The following is a 15,605-nucleotide window of genomic DNA, read 5'->3' on the forward strand; positions in this document are numbered from 1 at the left end:
TGCTAGCCACTAGAAAGGCTGTGCTGGTACCAGCTCAACTCTACAGCTACAGCCTTGTGTTAGACAGCCATAGAAACACACATTTATGAAAATGGGTTAGAAGACTCCTTTTAAAAGGTCCCTCCTCTTTTCAATGCAAGGGCTGACAGCAGGGAGTATGCATTCTATAGTTGGTCCTCTGTATCTACAGGTCATGCATCTGTGGTTTCAACCAAACGTAGTAACAATATTTGGGGGGGAAAAAAACCTGTTTGAACACATACAGACTAGTTTCTCAATTGTTATTAGTCCCTTAGCCATCCAGTGTAACAACTATTTCAAAGGTATGACAGTGCATATTTACAATGCCAGTAGTTGGGAGGCTAGCCTGGATTATGAGTTCCAGGACAGCCTGAACCACACAGTGACTGAGACTCTGTCTTAAAAACAAAACAAAATAAAACCACTACCAAAACCCCCAAACAAGAAATCTGCCCCAAACAAAAGAACTATTTATGTAGTATTTACATCACATGAGGCATTATGCATACTCTGGAGATATTTAGTGTCAACGAGAGGATGTGCTTAGATTATTCACACACACTGCCATTTTACAGAAGGGACAGAGCATCTGCATCGGGTGTGTGTGGTCCTGGAATCAGTCTCCCGTGGATACTGACAGCTTCTAAACACATACACACCAGGCCTCACTGCAGACTTACAGAGCTAAGCCTCCAGACATCTGCATTTTTCAAAGGGCCCCAGGGGACTCTAATGCATTCCCCAGGTGAGGAATAGACTGTCTGTACAGAACACACCATATTCAGTCCTCATCAAGAAGACATTTAACATAACTCCTACTGACATCTATCTGATGGCTCCTCGGTGATTACCGACAGTGCAATACATCAAGGAAGTAACTTTGCTGGCTGTGACCACCAACTGGGAGAAACAGCGGCTTGACATCTCAATGCCATCATAGAGATGGCTAGAAAACCAGCCTCTCATGAATGAACCAAAAAGAGAAGTATAATAAGCCGTGTGAATATGGTGACAGTAGCCAGGTGTGGGAGGAGCCCACTGGCTTCCTTAGCTCCCTTAGGTGGGTGGCAGGTGGCTGAACTGGCTGTGTTGTTTGGAGACAGCCTGATGTCTTCTTTCCAATAGGGCAAGCCACAGAAATACCAGACCCACAGAGCAGCACAGAGGAATGCCACCACTGAGCACCAGTGAGCTGTGCTTGTCTAAGTTATGATGCATCTTGACCAGGGGCGACACACCTTTTTCTTGCAACTTGTTTTCTTTCTGTTTAGAATTTCAAAATGCTCAATACATGAGTTACACTGTCTAGCAAGAATAGTTTAGATGCTGATGCTCAGTACCTAGGAGTTATACTGACTAGCAAGAATAGTTTAGATGCTGATGAAGAAAATGAGGCCCTAGGGCTAGCGGTGTACTTTAGTGGTCAAAAGAACAAAAAAGAGAAGAGAAAAAGAGACACAGGGCCCAGGACCAAGCTGAGCATTCCGGGTATCCAGAAATAACCAGATGAGTTTTTTGCTGTGGTGGTGATGGAAGGAATGGCACTGGGATCTGGAATCGATTCAAGGACCCAGATTTTACTGTCTTACTGGCTGACAAGTTTATACATACCAAAAGCAGTCACTAAAGGTGACACTGAGGCAGTGGCCATGTAATCGAGCCTTGGTTTCAAAAGAGCTGAGACAGCAGGATGATGCCTGCCCTGGCAGGTGCTCACTCCCTGGAGATGGGGTGATTTCCCCCTACAGAGCTTGATTTCAAGAGCTGGGAGTAGGCAGCATGGGCAGAACAGGGTTGGGCTATGCTCTGGGCTGTTCCAGGCTCTGAGCCTGGGGTGCAAGGTCAGTAACCACATTGCTAGGTGGCTTTTCACGGTAGTAGTAATGACGTGCCAATGTGGTGCCACCATGTCTCAGGGACTCTGGAAAGTACTCTAGACTTGAAATGTATGAGGGAGTGGGAAGTCAGGCAGTCAGACTTACTGTGTCTTCCTTCCCACAGCTTCTGCCAAGAAAGCCAGAGAAAGCCCTTCCAAGGGAACTTCAGAAGACAGTCTTCTCAGAAGACAGCCCCCTCCCTAGGATCCAGGAGCAAAGCGAAGTGGGCTGCACAATGTGTTTAAGTGAGCAGGGAGGTCTGCCTCCACACCAGCTCAGGAGCCCATCACAGGAAAGATATCTGCTACCCAGGCTGGGAAGTACACAGAATGGGAGAACATGGGGATAATTTGGCCATGTCATGGAAGACAGTAGATTTAAGTCCTAGAAAGCAGCAATAACATCAGACTTGCCAATCCTGGCAGGGTCCTGACAAAGAGAGGCCAGTATCCCACTCTGTCATCTGCCACTTGGTTCACTCAGGCCCCAAGTCCATTCCAGAGACAAGGAGGGGAAAGGCACCCCTGGTTGCAGAGGCTTTGACCTCAAATACAGAGGGAGGAAGGGGTGAGATCCAGGCTTTCTCAGTCAAGCTGCAGGCACAGGCTGGTAGGGCCTAGAGCTGGTGTGTGTGTGTGTGTGTGTGTGTGTGTGTGTGTGTGTGTGTGTGTGTGTCTGTGTGTGTGTGTGTGTGTGTATGTGTGTGTGCTGTGTGGTGAGGTGACAGAAGTCAGTGACAACTCAACCATCACAGGCAGCCTGGAGACAGAAGTGAGCCACATGGACCTTTCACCCAATGCTGCCCCAGCTTCAGGAATGGGAAATAATCTAAAGATGCCTTTTTATAACCCAGTTTCACTCAGCTTCTCTAACTGGCATAGAGACTAAGACAGGGTATGGGAGAGAGATTTTAATAACCGTAATACCCCAGAGGTTTGAAGATGGAGGACATAGAGTCCTGAGAGTGAGGGTTTCCAGAAATCAGTTGCTCAGAGTCCCTGGCAGTGTCTGTATATTCCTTACAGTCTCTTTTTAATCAGTTTCTCAAGTTTGCGGATGCGGGACGATTCCTGCTCTGGTGTTGGAGCCATTAGGGACAGTGTGCTGGAACTTTCTGTCCCTGAGGGTGGGGCAGGGAGCCTCTGCCGGAAAAGTTCCAGCATGCTGCTCTGCTCGCTTCTCTTCAGGCCCTGAGAGGAAAGGGAGAGAAGGGTGGTTAGGGGGTGGTTCCACAATGGATGGCAGGAGAGGAAGCACACCTTGGTCCTGCAGTTTGCCCAGCCTCAGCTCTGCTGGGCTAACTGCATAATGGCTAGAACCCTAGGACCTGGATTTCTTCAGGGCAATTACTGGTCTTAGACAGCAGCCTGGAAGATAAAACTGAGGAAGGAAAAGGGGGTGAGAGGGTAGGAGAGAAAGAAGGGTTGGAGAGAGAAGAGAGAAACAAACGCAGAGGGAAGGAAGAGCAATCCCCCTCTTCTTCTTTGCACTGCTCCACCCATCCTCCACGGGGCAGTGGCCCTCCCTTGGGCAGGGTGGTCCTAGGGATGCATGGCCAGGATCAGCCTCCGGGAAAGGCTCTTGGCAATCTGGGATGCAAGGTGAGGCCAGAAACGTGCATTTGGAGGCAGCCTCTCTAACTCTATATTCACATTTTATGCTCTAGGTGGATGGGATGTACATAACAAGAGAGCTTACCTTCATGTCCAGTATTTTCTGGAAGGTTTCTGTGTTGCAATCCGTAAGGAGTTTGATGTAGTTGTCAACAAATACCACCAATGGTTCATGAGGGGCCATCACCACCTACCAAGGAAGGAGACAAGAGTAGGTCCTTAGGAGCCCTTAGGCTGGAGGGCAGGCTCAGCTCTCCTTACTGGCCAGCTGACCATGAAGGGGCCTATTGCCAACTCCAAGCCCATGTTTGGAAATGTTCTGATGGTTCATTTACTTGATGTTCAATTAGAGCAGTATCCCCAAGAATGGCTGAGTCACCATTAGTGTCCAGATTGCTTTTTAACATATGGATCCCTGGCCCCCCAACACCTGAGGCTCCTGATTCCACCAGGAGGCATGGGAGAGACCATCTGCTGGGGGATTTCATGGGTGGTGGGAGGTCTCCACTCCTTCTGTCTGTTACTGAGAAGGGGAAGAAGTAGAAGGAATGGGTGCTCATAGATGTTCTCAGGAACAAAAGCCCCCAACTGGCCTTTCTCTTCTGAAGCCCTGAGACTTGGAACTTTGTTTGCCACATTCATGTAACTGCCAATTAATATGCAGACAGATGGCATCACCATCCTCACATTCGTTTCTGGTGGTTCGGGAATATGCTGATTTTTCTTCCCTAGTGGGCTGATTTTGTTTTGAATTCCTGAGAATGTACCAGAAAGTGGCAAGGAGCAGTTCCTTCAAAAGTCCTTGGCAGATATTTCCCAAAATGCATCTCTCCTCCCTTGAGCAAGCTAGCTGGGGAGGACAGCGGTGAGGCTGTTTGTAGTTTCCTCAGGCACACGCTGTAGGTTTCCCACAACCCTCATGCGGTGCAGACCCTGAGGCCTGCAGCCAGGCCAGTCCACTGAGCCTTATTCTCCTGTATCATTTGAGTCACTCTGGGAAATGGGCCTGAAGAGCCTTCGGGTGCTGGACTCTCAGCTCTCGTGAGAACAGAGCCTTTGCTTCCCAGCTGCCAGCCTTTTCTGACAGGCCCAGGTGGAGATCAGACACAGGCACTGCTCTACCAGAGCACCAAGCCCAATCGCTTGTCAAACGAGGCCTTAAAAAGCCCATTTGCCAATTAGATTCAGTTACTACAACATCTGTTCAGAGTTCACATAAAGGTGCCAAACATGGAAAGCCAAAGACTTCTGGGGAAGGGAGTGACAGCTGGGCCTAAAATTCCTGCTGAGAGGCAAGGGATCTCTCGGCTTTTCCCCTGATTTGCCACCTGACGCTCAGCTGGTAGCATTTATTAAACAGAACTCACCTGTCAGAAAGGATTGTGGATCCCCAGGTAACTGTGTACTGATTTTCAACATCATAGAGTGCGGACAACTCTTGGGGCAAGGGGGGACGGGGTAGACTCTGTGTTTGCAAAACCCAAATTTCCTGGAACAAGGGATCTAAGACGGGACCAGTCTCTTTGAACAGAGTCCCCAGAGAAGACACACCTTGAGGATCATTTCAGCCCGGGTCATGCCTTTCACGACAATCTTAGTGTAACTGGCAGGTGCCTTCCTCACAACCTGTGAGCCGATGGATGGGAGATCGAGCAGGACCATCTTCAGGGAGTGGGTGTCCAACAGCAGCTGCAGACCAAGCAGAGCGTTATAGACACTCTATGCAACAAGCACCTAGCGTGTCCACACTGAGCAGGTGTATGTTACTCACTGTACACACGATCCTTTCTCATTACAGAAAACTTGGAAAACAGCACTTTAAATGAAAAAAAAAATACAGTTTCCACTGTCCAGGAAAAGCTACTTCAAGAGACCGCAATGAAATGTGGGTATAGTTCCAGCTAGCCAGTGTGTGTGGATGAAAACCTAGTTGGAATCATACTGAGTGTTTGTATAGCTTCACACCCTGCCCTTTCTAGTAGACACACAAAGGGTTTGCATTTTATTTCCCATCATGACAGTCTTAAAAAATTACAATTTTTAATGGCCATGCAATACAGGCTATATTGTTTAAGTTACGGAAGCATTTTCTCACTTAATTTGCTCCCTAGATTTTTGACATTAGTAACAGATGCTGAGGGGCTGGAGAGACAGCTCAGCGGTGAACTGGTTTGGTTCCCAGCACCCACAAGGTGACTCATAGCCATATGTAACTCCAGTTCAAGGGAATCCTATGCCCTCTTCTGACCTTCACAGGCAATAGGCATATACATGGCACTCAGCATATAATCTAAAAAATAAAACAGTAACAAAGCCAAAAAGCCAGATGTTGAGGCAGACAGCCTCATTATGGATTCTAGCCTCATCAGTGGCACCTCCTTAGGGGGCAGTCTCTGGAACAGGCCAAAGCATAAGTTTATTTTGAAGATTACCAGGACATGTTTGAGCCTCTTTTTACCTAGAATGCACCTGTTTACAAAGCTGCCAGCATCATAGAAATCACAGACTGCACCCTCATCAGCACTGAAAAACTGTCACAAAAATCTTACTATTCATAAGGCAAAAAGTGGTAACTTGTTACTGCTATATTAGGATTTCTCTAGATGCTGTCTGATGACATTTTAACTGTATTTAATCATATCTTAGCAACATCCACTTTGTTTGTTCTGGTCTTCTTGAATGCCAATTATCTGGAAAGAGATCAATTTTCCTCATTGATCACCAATGGCTAGAAATGACACTAGAAGTTTCCTCACATTGTCTCTCTGAGGGTCCACCCTTAATGAGCTCATTGTTCCCAATTTTGTAGAAGAGAACACCAGTTTAATAAACAGTCACACATAGTTCAGGATGGCTTGATTAGATGCCTCTAGGCACTGATGACCAGGGGCACAGAAACGCCTGAGGCCACAGGCAAGAGGTACAGCTCAGTACCTCTTGAGCACTTACTTAGCATGAGATTGAGTTTGATCCCAAGCACTGCAAAAGGTGAATGAACAAAAGTGCCAAGAACGAAATGGCTGAAGTCAGAAAGGTATATCTTGATCTGTTTAAATGGTTTAAGAGAACAGAGTCACATATGGCCCCAATAAGATGGAGTTAGTAGTGGGATGACAAATCCCCTGACTACTACTAAACTTGGATGGTAGTGGTCAGGACATTCAGGACAAGGTATGATGACCTGTTAGACAGCCTTTCAGAATTATAGCTAGTTAGCCAGGAGTGGGATTTAAGGCTCTGACACTCTGTGCCCTCTAGTTTCCCCTGGATGGGAGAGTTAATAACTAAAGACAAACTAGCTACTGAGAGATACAATCATCTTAATGGTTATAGTGATTATAATTTTGACAATGTTACAAGGATTTGGGGAATGTTAATGCTTAGTTCATATAACCAAGACATATTACTTTCCATGGAGTGGAGTGGTAAAGAAAGTTAACCTAACAACAGGAATCTGATGAAGGAATATGGCTAGTCAAGGCCTAACCTTTCTGTTTGTGTATAATATATATGAGTGTGCACAGGCATGTGCATACCATGCCATGTGTGTGGAGGTGAGAAGACAATCTTCCACCTTGTTTGGGAGCAGTTTTGGTCATTGTGTACCTGGTGCCAGGCTAGCTGCCTGTGAACTCCCAGGGATTATCCTCTTTTGACCTCCTCTCCTGCCTTAGGAGGGCTGGGATTAGAGATGTGCACTACCATGCCTAGCTTCACATGTGTTTTGGCTATTTCAACTCAGGTCCTTCATGTTTTTGGTCAAGCGCTTTTGCCTTCTGAGCATCTCCCCAGCTCCAGAGCCTAAACTTCCTGAGTTTCTCAACTGTGGGGCAGCACAGTAGCCTCATTACACTTGTTTTAGAAGGCGTTAGGAAGTCAGGTGTGTGTGTGCGCGCATGTTTATGCGTGCACATTCACATGACTCCGTGTGTGTGTGAGGAGGCCAGAGGTCAATCTGAGAGTCTTCCACCTTATCTGACAGGATCTCTCACTGAACCTGGAGCTCACTAATTGTTTGAACTGGCTAGCAAGCCTCCAGAGTCTGTTGGGTCCCCAACCCTCCTAGTATTGGGGCTAAAGGCATTCTGACTTTCTATGTGGGTTCTGTGGATCCCAACTCAGGTTCAAGATGAATTCATACCACCATAGTGTTTGGTTTTTGGAAAAGCCATGCGTTCAGAGAAGTGTGTTCAGCATCTGAGAGAATGGCACAGAATACCAAGGCCCACACCAATAGCCCAGAGTTAGCATACTCCCCAGAGTCCTGTGGAATTTGCATTGCTGGCCCACATACCTCTAAAGAACAACTGTGCTGGATCCACGCTCTGGTGTGTGCACCCTACAGTTCCAGCAACTTGGGAAGCTCAAGAGAGAGGGTCACTTGGACCCAAGAGTTCAAGACTACCTTGGGTGAAATAGCAAGACCCTGTCTCAAAGGAAAAGAATGTTTATGTATAATTCCACATAGATTAAAAAGAAAAGTTTAAAGCACTTTCTTTGAGACAGGGTCTCATTATGTAGCTCTGGCTGGACTGGAACTCACTATAGAGGTCAGGCTGGCTTCAAACTTACTTTAATTTGCCTGACTCTGCCTCCCAAGTGCTGGGATTAGAGGCATTTGCCACCATGGCTAAAGATGGGGTGTGTGTGTGTGTGTGTGTGTGTGTGTGTGTGTGTGTGTGTGTGTGTGTGTGTGTGTGCGCGTGTGCGCGCGCGCGCGTGCGCCCATGAAGAATAGAGAAACATCAGATTCTCTAGAGCTAGAGTTACAGGTGGTTGTGAGCTGCCTGATACGGGTACTGGGAACCAAAACCCAAACCTCTGACAAGTGCTCTGAACTGCAGAGCCACCTCTAACAGCCCAAAAACTTTCAAAATTTTAGTAGAAAACACAGAGACTGTTTTTATTGCTTGTGGGTAGAAAAGAATGTCAAATATGGGAAAGATTGAAAAATATATTACTCTAAGTTAAGTTACATGAGACTCACAATAAAACACGGATCCAAACCATCCACAGGCTGGTGCTGCACTGACAAGGGAATGAGATGCCAGGCACATAAAGACTCCCACGGAGTGAGATGACCAGGGCTGGGTTTAGTTTAGTGCAACGTATTTGCTGAGCATGCACTCTGTCCTGGTTCTAACACCAGCACCATGCACACAAAAGGTGCTGGCTAAGAGCTCGTGGGGACAGACAGAATTAGTTCCAGCTCTTTGGGAGACCTCAGGAGTATTTTCTTACTTGAAGATCCACATAACCCATCTGGCATGGTGCTGTGCATCTATAACTCAGCCCTTGGCAGGCACATGCAGGAGGACTGTGGCAAGTATGGGGCCAGCCTGAGCTATCTACAACCTTCAGGATAGCACTGGGGCTACTTACATCATAGGGATAAATTCTTGGCTGTTATGTTCTTAACTTTGTGGTTGCTCTGACCAAATTCCTAAACTTAAGGGACAGAAGATTTGTTTTGACAGAGAGTCCCAGAGTGGCCAGTCTAAGTTGCTTGGCCTCTTGTGTTTCAACAGAACATTATGGTGGCAGCAGTGTGTGGTGGGGAATTTCTTTAACTCATTGCAGAGAAGAAGCAGAGAAACCATGACAAGATATAGTTTTCAATGACATGCCCTGAGTAATGTACTTCTCCTCCAACTAGCCTGTACCTCCTAAACTTCCCAGAAACTTTCAAGACAGTGTATCCAGCTAGGAACTGGACATTTAATACACAAGGCAAAGGTGATTTTCATATTCAATCCATAACACCCATGTTAAAAATGGGTGGTTTTATATTCCTATATCTCTTCTTTGCAAAAGCAAGGACTGGAAACAGCTCAGTGTCCATAAAACCAGGAATGAATAAACAAATGCTGGCATATTTATGCAATGGGAAATGATACTGAAGCCAAAATGAGGGAACACAAATGACATATATCAACACAAATAAATCTCAAAAAATGTTAAGTAGGGGGAAAAGGCAAGAGAGGAAATGACATGTATAATACAATTTATATAAAGCTTAGAAATAAGCAAAACAACCCATGTATCATTTGGGAATATAGACATATATGGAACACCCAAATACATATGGCAAACTAGAAACATAAATCAGAATAGTCTTCACTTCTGGGCATGGGGAGGGGTGAGGGAAGGGTGGAAATCCACAGTGGCCTTCAGCAAAGAATGTAACGACCTACTTCAAATTTGCAGAGATGTAGAGCAAATGTGGGGACATGGTACGAATTTCAGTGGCTGGTCACTATTCTTTTGATGTATTTTCCATCTGTTTACAGGAAATCAACCTTCCTTTCATTCTTTGTGTCTTTTTTTCTTCTTTAAGCATGTCTTTTAAGGCCTGGCAAAGATTCAACTTCATCTACCACATAGTAATTATAAGAACCTGGTCTATCAAAATCAAAACCATGGCCTAGCATTTATCTGTTGGGAGGAAAATCTGTTCCCAACATCTGGGGATGTTGGCTACTTTTTCTAGTTCCCAGAGATATATTATATGCATATAAGCCAGACATAATTTTCTAGTGTATTCTATATCTTAAAGAGGTATGACATTCTCCTCCTCTGGCTAGTCACAAGAAAATCCCGCCTTGCTAGCCAGCTGAGGAGATGGGAACCTCACTCTTGCTATTACATGAAGCAGTGTGATCAGGAAAGATAAGAAATGGTGTTATGGGAAGGTAAACAGCCCTCTGATCACCACTATCTGCTGGTTTCATTTTGAAAACTCATTACAGTCCAATCTCTTCAGCATGAGGCACTGGGTAAGAAGTGGCCACCGCCAAATTTACTTGTACCTCAGACATAATTTGGGGGCCTGCAGACTGGCCAAGTAGCTATGACTGGGAAAGATCATTATTGAGTAAAGGAAACTTTCAGAAGGAGGCCCCCTCTTCCTTGTGGGTTGACTGATTGATTGAGGCAAGATCTTACTTAACCTGTAGCCTAGACTGGTTGGAGCTCCCTACAAAACCAAACTGGCTTCAAGCTCTCCATTTTCTCACCTTAGCCTTCGGAATGCTGGGGCTGTAGGCCTGTGTTACCAGGCCTGGCTAAAAGGGCCCCTTTGAGTTGGACAGTTACTTCTGTAGAGTGCTTGTACAGTTTTTGATAAGATTTGTTTCAAGGTATTCAGTGTTTTCTGGTGCTACCGGAAATGGGTTTTGTTTTCTTGAGCTAGGTTCCTGGTCTGCTGCTTAGGCTAGCACTGGATTTGTGAATATTCTATCTGAGTGTTCCAACTATCTGGAATTACAGATGCATGCTACCACACTCAACTACAAATGGTTTCATTTGAAATTTTCATTTCCAAGGGCTGGGGAGATAACTCAGTGGTTAGGATCGCGTGTTGCTCTTGCAGAGGACCTGGCTTCAATTCCCAGCACCTACATGGTAGCATATAACCATCTGTAGCTCCAGTTCCAGGAGATCTAACACCCCTTTCTGGCCTCTGTGGGCACCAGGCAAGCATACTGTGCCAACATGTAAGTGAAACACCCATACAAATAAAATAATTAAAAATTCTCATTGACTGATTTTCGATTATAAACAAATATATATATTTGGTGATGCTGCCGACTGAACTATGGGCCTGGCAAGTACTCACATGCTCTCCCACTAAGTCCATCCCCATGCCTTAGAAACACATTTCTAATGTGGACCTTAGCTCTAAATTTATATAATTTTTTTTTTGAAGCAGGGTCTCTCTATGTAGTTAGTCCTGGCTGTCCTGGAACTCACTATTTAACCAGGCCAGCCTTGAACTCACAGGGATCCACTGGCTCCTGAGAGTTGGGATTAAAGTTGTGCACCATCACACCTGATTCTCATTCTCTCTCTCTCTCTCTCTCTCTCTCTCTCTCTCTCCTCTCTCTCTCTCGTGTGTGTGTGTGTGTGTGTGTGTGTGTGTGTGTGTGTGTGTGCATGTGTGCGTGCGTGCCATGTGAGTGCAAGTGCCCCTCAAAAGGGCAAACAGGCAGTAAGGGATGGAAACAGAGGTAGGTATCAGGTATCTTATTTGTGATGCAGGGGTTTCTGTATTTGGCTATTGTGTTTGATATTGGCTATAATCTTTTCCCTTAATTGATTCATGGCCAGTGCCGCTCAGTCTTCTCACTTCTGTGCTGTGAGCACTCCTTGGGGTATAGCAGGGATTCCCTCTTAGCCATGTGTGGCACATATGCAGGGTCTTAATGACTGAGTGACGGGGAGGGTGGCACTTTGTGTAAGAAAGATGGCTTCATAGGAAGGATGGTGGGTCAGAGCTTGCTAAGGAGGTGGGAATAAGTGCACAGGAGGGAGGATCAGCTCTTCAGAAAGATAGTGTGCTGTACAGAAGGGCAAAAGTCAGAGACTTGGGCAGGAGCACCCATGTGTGCACACGAGAGGCGGGAGAACACTCAGCTATTTCGAATACAAGTCTGCAACCGGGAAACCAGGAAACAGGAGCCTGGGGGGCACTTCAGTGGTCGAGTGCTTGCCTCACACGTGTGAGCCTCTGGGTTCAATACCCAGCACCGAAAAAGGGAGAAAAACAATCTGGAAGGAAACTAATTTCAGGAAATATGGAATGTCCTATCAATTCCCCAAATAAAATCTTACTTTGTTCATAAGCGGGTACATGTGGGAGTGGAACACTATTGTCAAAATCTTGTCCATGATGTGTATTTCAAAGATAAATAGGTAATAGATTGGTATCATGGGACTGTAAGCACCCAGGACTGAGCTTCAACAACTCCAACATCTGCCATCATTCATTTACTGCTCGAGACATCTGTTTTCCACCCAACAATGGTTGTCACACTTGACCTTGTCACTTGCCTCTAGGGGGCAGAAGTGGTGGGTACTGTGTAAGCTCCACAGCAAAAGCTTGTGGGGCCTGGATGTCAGCAGTGCAGGCTGAGGAATCCTACCACGCTCATCCCCAGCCACTTACTCTTTTCTTTTCCTTTCTAAGATAAAATGTTCATACCCTGAAATGTAAAATAATTAAAAATATGCATGTATTAGCATGCTAATGATTCTTTTTCCATTTATTTATTTTTTTCTTTTTTTGAGACAGAGTTCTCTGTGTAGCCCTTCCGTCCTGGAACTTGCTCTGTAGACCAGGCTGACCTCCAACTCATGAGATTCACCTGCCTCTGCCTTCTGAGTGCTGGGATTAAGGGAGTGTGCCACCACTGCTCAGTTTCCTAATATAATTCTTAACTGTAATTTTGACAAATGTTTATAACATGTAATATTTACCTTTCAAAAACTTTGAGATGCCATCTTCATTTTGCATATCCCAAGCTGGCCTCAGACTCACTACTCAGGCAAGGATAACCTTGAAATCTGAGAATTTGCTATGATGCATGAATAATCATTTTAAATACCTTTGAAACACATTCAGCAATTAACCTATTTTTACTTTGATACAGTTTAAAAATTTACCATTAAATAATAAATTTTGCCATTTATTTATTTATTTGGACAGGGTCTCACTTATATGTCTCTGGTTGTCCTATAACTCACTATGCAGTAAGGGCTGGTCTGGAACTCACAGAGATCTTTTTGCCCCTATCTCTTCAGTGCTGGAATTAAAGGTGTGCAGCACCATGCCTGGCCTCTCCCTGGAAAAGTATTTATTTTCTGTGAATGTGTGCACCCGAGTGTGTGTACATGCACCACATGCACACAAGATCTCACAGAGCTCAGAGGCAGCTGATCCTCTGCATCTGGGTTACGGTTGTGAGCTGGTGTTCGGGCACTGGGAACTGAACCGTATCCTCTGCAATAGCACCAAGTGCTCTTAACCACGGAGGCAACTTTCTAGCCCCTTCCCTTTTAATAAAGAAGCCCTACAGTCTAAAGGTTACATAGAAAAGGCGTGCCCAAGAACAACCACCTCACTTTCTCACTTTTCCAACTGTGATGATACACACTAGACTGTGGTAACAGTGACGAGTGTACTTTCAATCTGCTCTGATGTTGGGCATTGTAGTGCACACTTTTAATCCCAGCCAGCATTCAGGAGGCAGGAGGAGAAGCAGATGGATCTCTGTGAGTCTGAGGCTAGCCATGGCTACATAGTGAGAGACTGTCTCAACAATAACAACAACAAGAAGCCCCTACACACCCCCAATTGCTTTAAACATTTTTTTAAAGATTTATTTATTTATTATGTACAATGTACACAGTTTTCTGTCTGCATGTATCCCTACAAGCCAGAAGAGGGCACCAGATCTCATTACAGATGGTTTTGAGCCACCATGTGGTTGCTGGGAATTGAACTCAGGACCTCTGGAAGAGCAGTCAGTGCTCTTAACCTCTGAGCCATCTCTCCAACCCCTGCTTTAAACATTTTTATCCAGATGTTTTTGAACTGGAAGAGTCAATGTGACAAAAATGTAGTATTTTTAACACATATAATGAGATATTATTGAGCCTTAAAAGGCAAGAATATCTGATGACATTGGGCTAGGTCAAAGAGGCCAGACATAAAGACAAATGCCCACTTATTTGATATTTGAAGAACAGTCAAATTCAGAGACAGTAACATGTGACTGCAGGGGACTGTGGTGAGGAGCAACACTTAGATGGATGCAGAGGTTTGCTTCAGAAATGGTGGCCATGACAGCTTCTCAGCAATGCCTACTTAATGCCAATGAGTTGCACACTGGAAGACGGCTACTTGGCACATTTTATGTTATGTACAATTTCAAAATGTTCCTATGGCACATATCCAGAAGTAATCTTTTTTATGGTGCTAAGGATTGAACCCAGAATCTTGTACATACGAAGCATGCACTTTAGCATTAAGCTATCTTCCCACCCTGTTGATATGACAGAGAAAGACAACACAAAGCAAGCTGGGTATAGTGGTAGTGCTTGCTTAGCATCTCGTCATCCAGCAGGCCAAGCCAGGAGATTTGTGAAGTTGTTTGTTTGTTTGTTTTTCAAGACAAGGTTTCTCTGTGTAACCCTGGTTGTCCTGGAACTCACTCTGTAGACCAGTCTGGCCTCTATCTCACAGAGATCTGCTTGTCTCTGCCTGGGATTAAAGGCCTCCCCACCCCCGGCAAGGTTTGTGAACTTGCAGACAGCCCTGGGTTACATAGTAGGGCACTGTAACAAAACCAAACCAAACAAATGAAGGAAGAAAATACATGAAGAAAAAAAAAAACAACTTGACAAAAATGAAGTTTGGAGCAATAGGAAAGGTCTGGAAGGCACTTGAAGAGTGCCTGGGCCAGTACTCTTATTTAAACAGGACCCTGAGCACAGAGTAGGCAGGCACTGTTTGTGAACAAGGGGCCAGCAACAGCAGAGCGAGGACTGGGCTGTGAATCTTTTCCCAACAGCACACTGTGCTGTTTTCTCTAGGGTAAGTTTAGGCAAATGGATTTTATTTCTGCTGTGTGTTCAGACATAAATGACCTCAGTTGTAAGACTAATTAATGACCCTGCAAATCCCACAAGGTCCTCTGAAAATCACAAACTAGCAAGGAGCATTACAATACGGGAATGGTTCAATTCCATGTGCCCTTGCAAATGCTCCCGAGGACCCTGGGGCCCAGAGATAAATAACCCACTGTATGTACTAATCATAAAGAGCAGAAAGGGCCTCCTTTTTATTTTTCACATCAGTATTCAAGCCTAACCTCAACTCAGCACCGAGCACCTTTTGGCAGAAGAGGCGCAGCTGAGATGAGGCATAGCTGTAGCTTTGAATTCTACAGCTTTAGTTAAAGCTTGGGTTAGCGCCATGACTCAAGGCAGGGTGTGGGGCATCAGAATGTGCCTGTACCTATTTGCAACTAACTTCCCTTTAAAAAATAATTTTATTATACCAGTGTGTGTGTGTGTGTGAGAGAGAGAGAGAGAGAGAGAGAGAGAGAGAGAGAGAGAAAGAGAGAGAGAGAGAAAGAGAGAGAGGGAAAGAGAGAGAGAGAGAGAGAGAGAGAGACAGAGAGAGAGAGAGAGAGAGAGAGAGAGAGAGAGAGGGAGAGAGAGAGAGAGAGAGAACCAGCCAACCAGCCACAGAGACCAGCAGAGCTCATCAGATTCATGGAGCTAGAATAACAAGTGGTTGTGAACTGAA

General features: G+C 45.3%; 1 protein-coding gene across 1 annotated transcript in view; it reads right to left on the reverse strand.

The window, feature by feature from the left end:
- Positions 1–266: 266 nt before the first annotated feature.
- Positions 267–15,605, reverse strand: part of Vps53 (VPS53 subunit of GARP complex) — a 139,302-nt gene continuing 123,963 nt past the window's right edge. The window contains exons 20-22 of the mRNA XM_027426707.2: positions 5,063–5,200; positions 3,597–3,701; positions 267–3,088 (exon numbers count right to left, since the gene is read on the reverse strand). Of these exons, the coding sequence (XP_027282508.1) occupies positions 2,918–3,088; positions 3,597–3,701; positions 5,063–5,200 (414 nt within the window). The 3' untranslated portion in view covers positions 267–2,917. The remainder of the gene's footprint in view (positions 3,089–3,596; positions 3,702–5,062; positions 5,201–15,605) is intronic.

Source organism: Cricetulus griseus, chromosome 7, assembly GCF_003668045.3.
Source record: "Cricetulus griseus strain 17A/GY chromosome 7, alternate assembly CriGri-PICRH-1.0, whole genome shotgun sequence".
In the NCBI taxonomy this organism is placed as follows: Eukaryota; Metazoa; Chordata; class Mammalia; order Rodentia; family Cricetidae; genus Cricetulus; species Cricetulus griseus.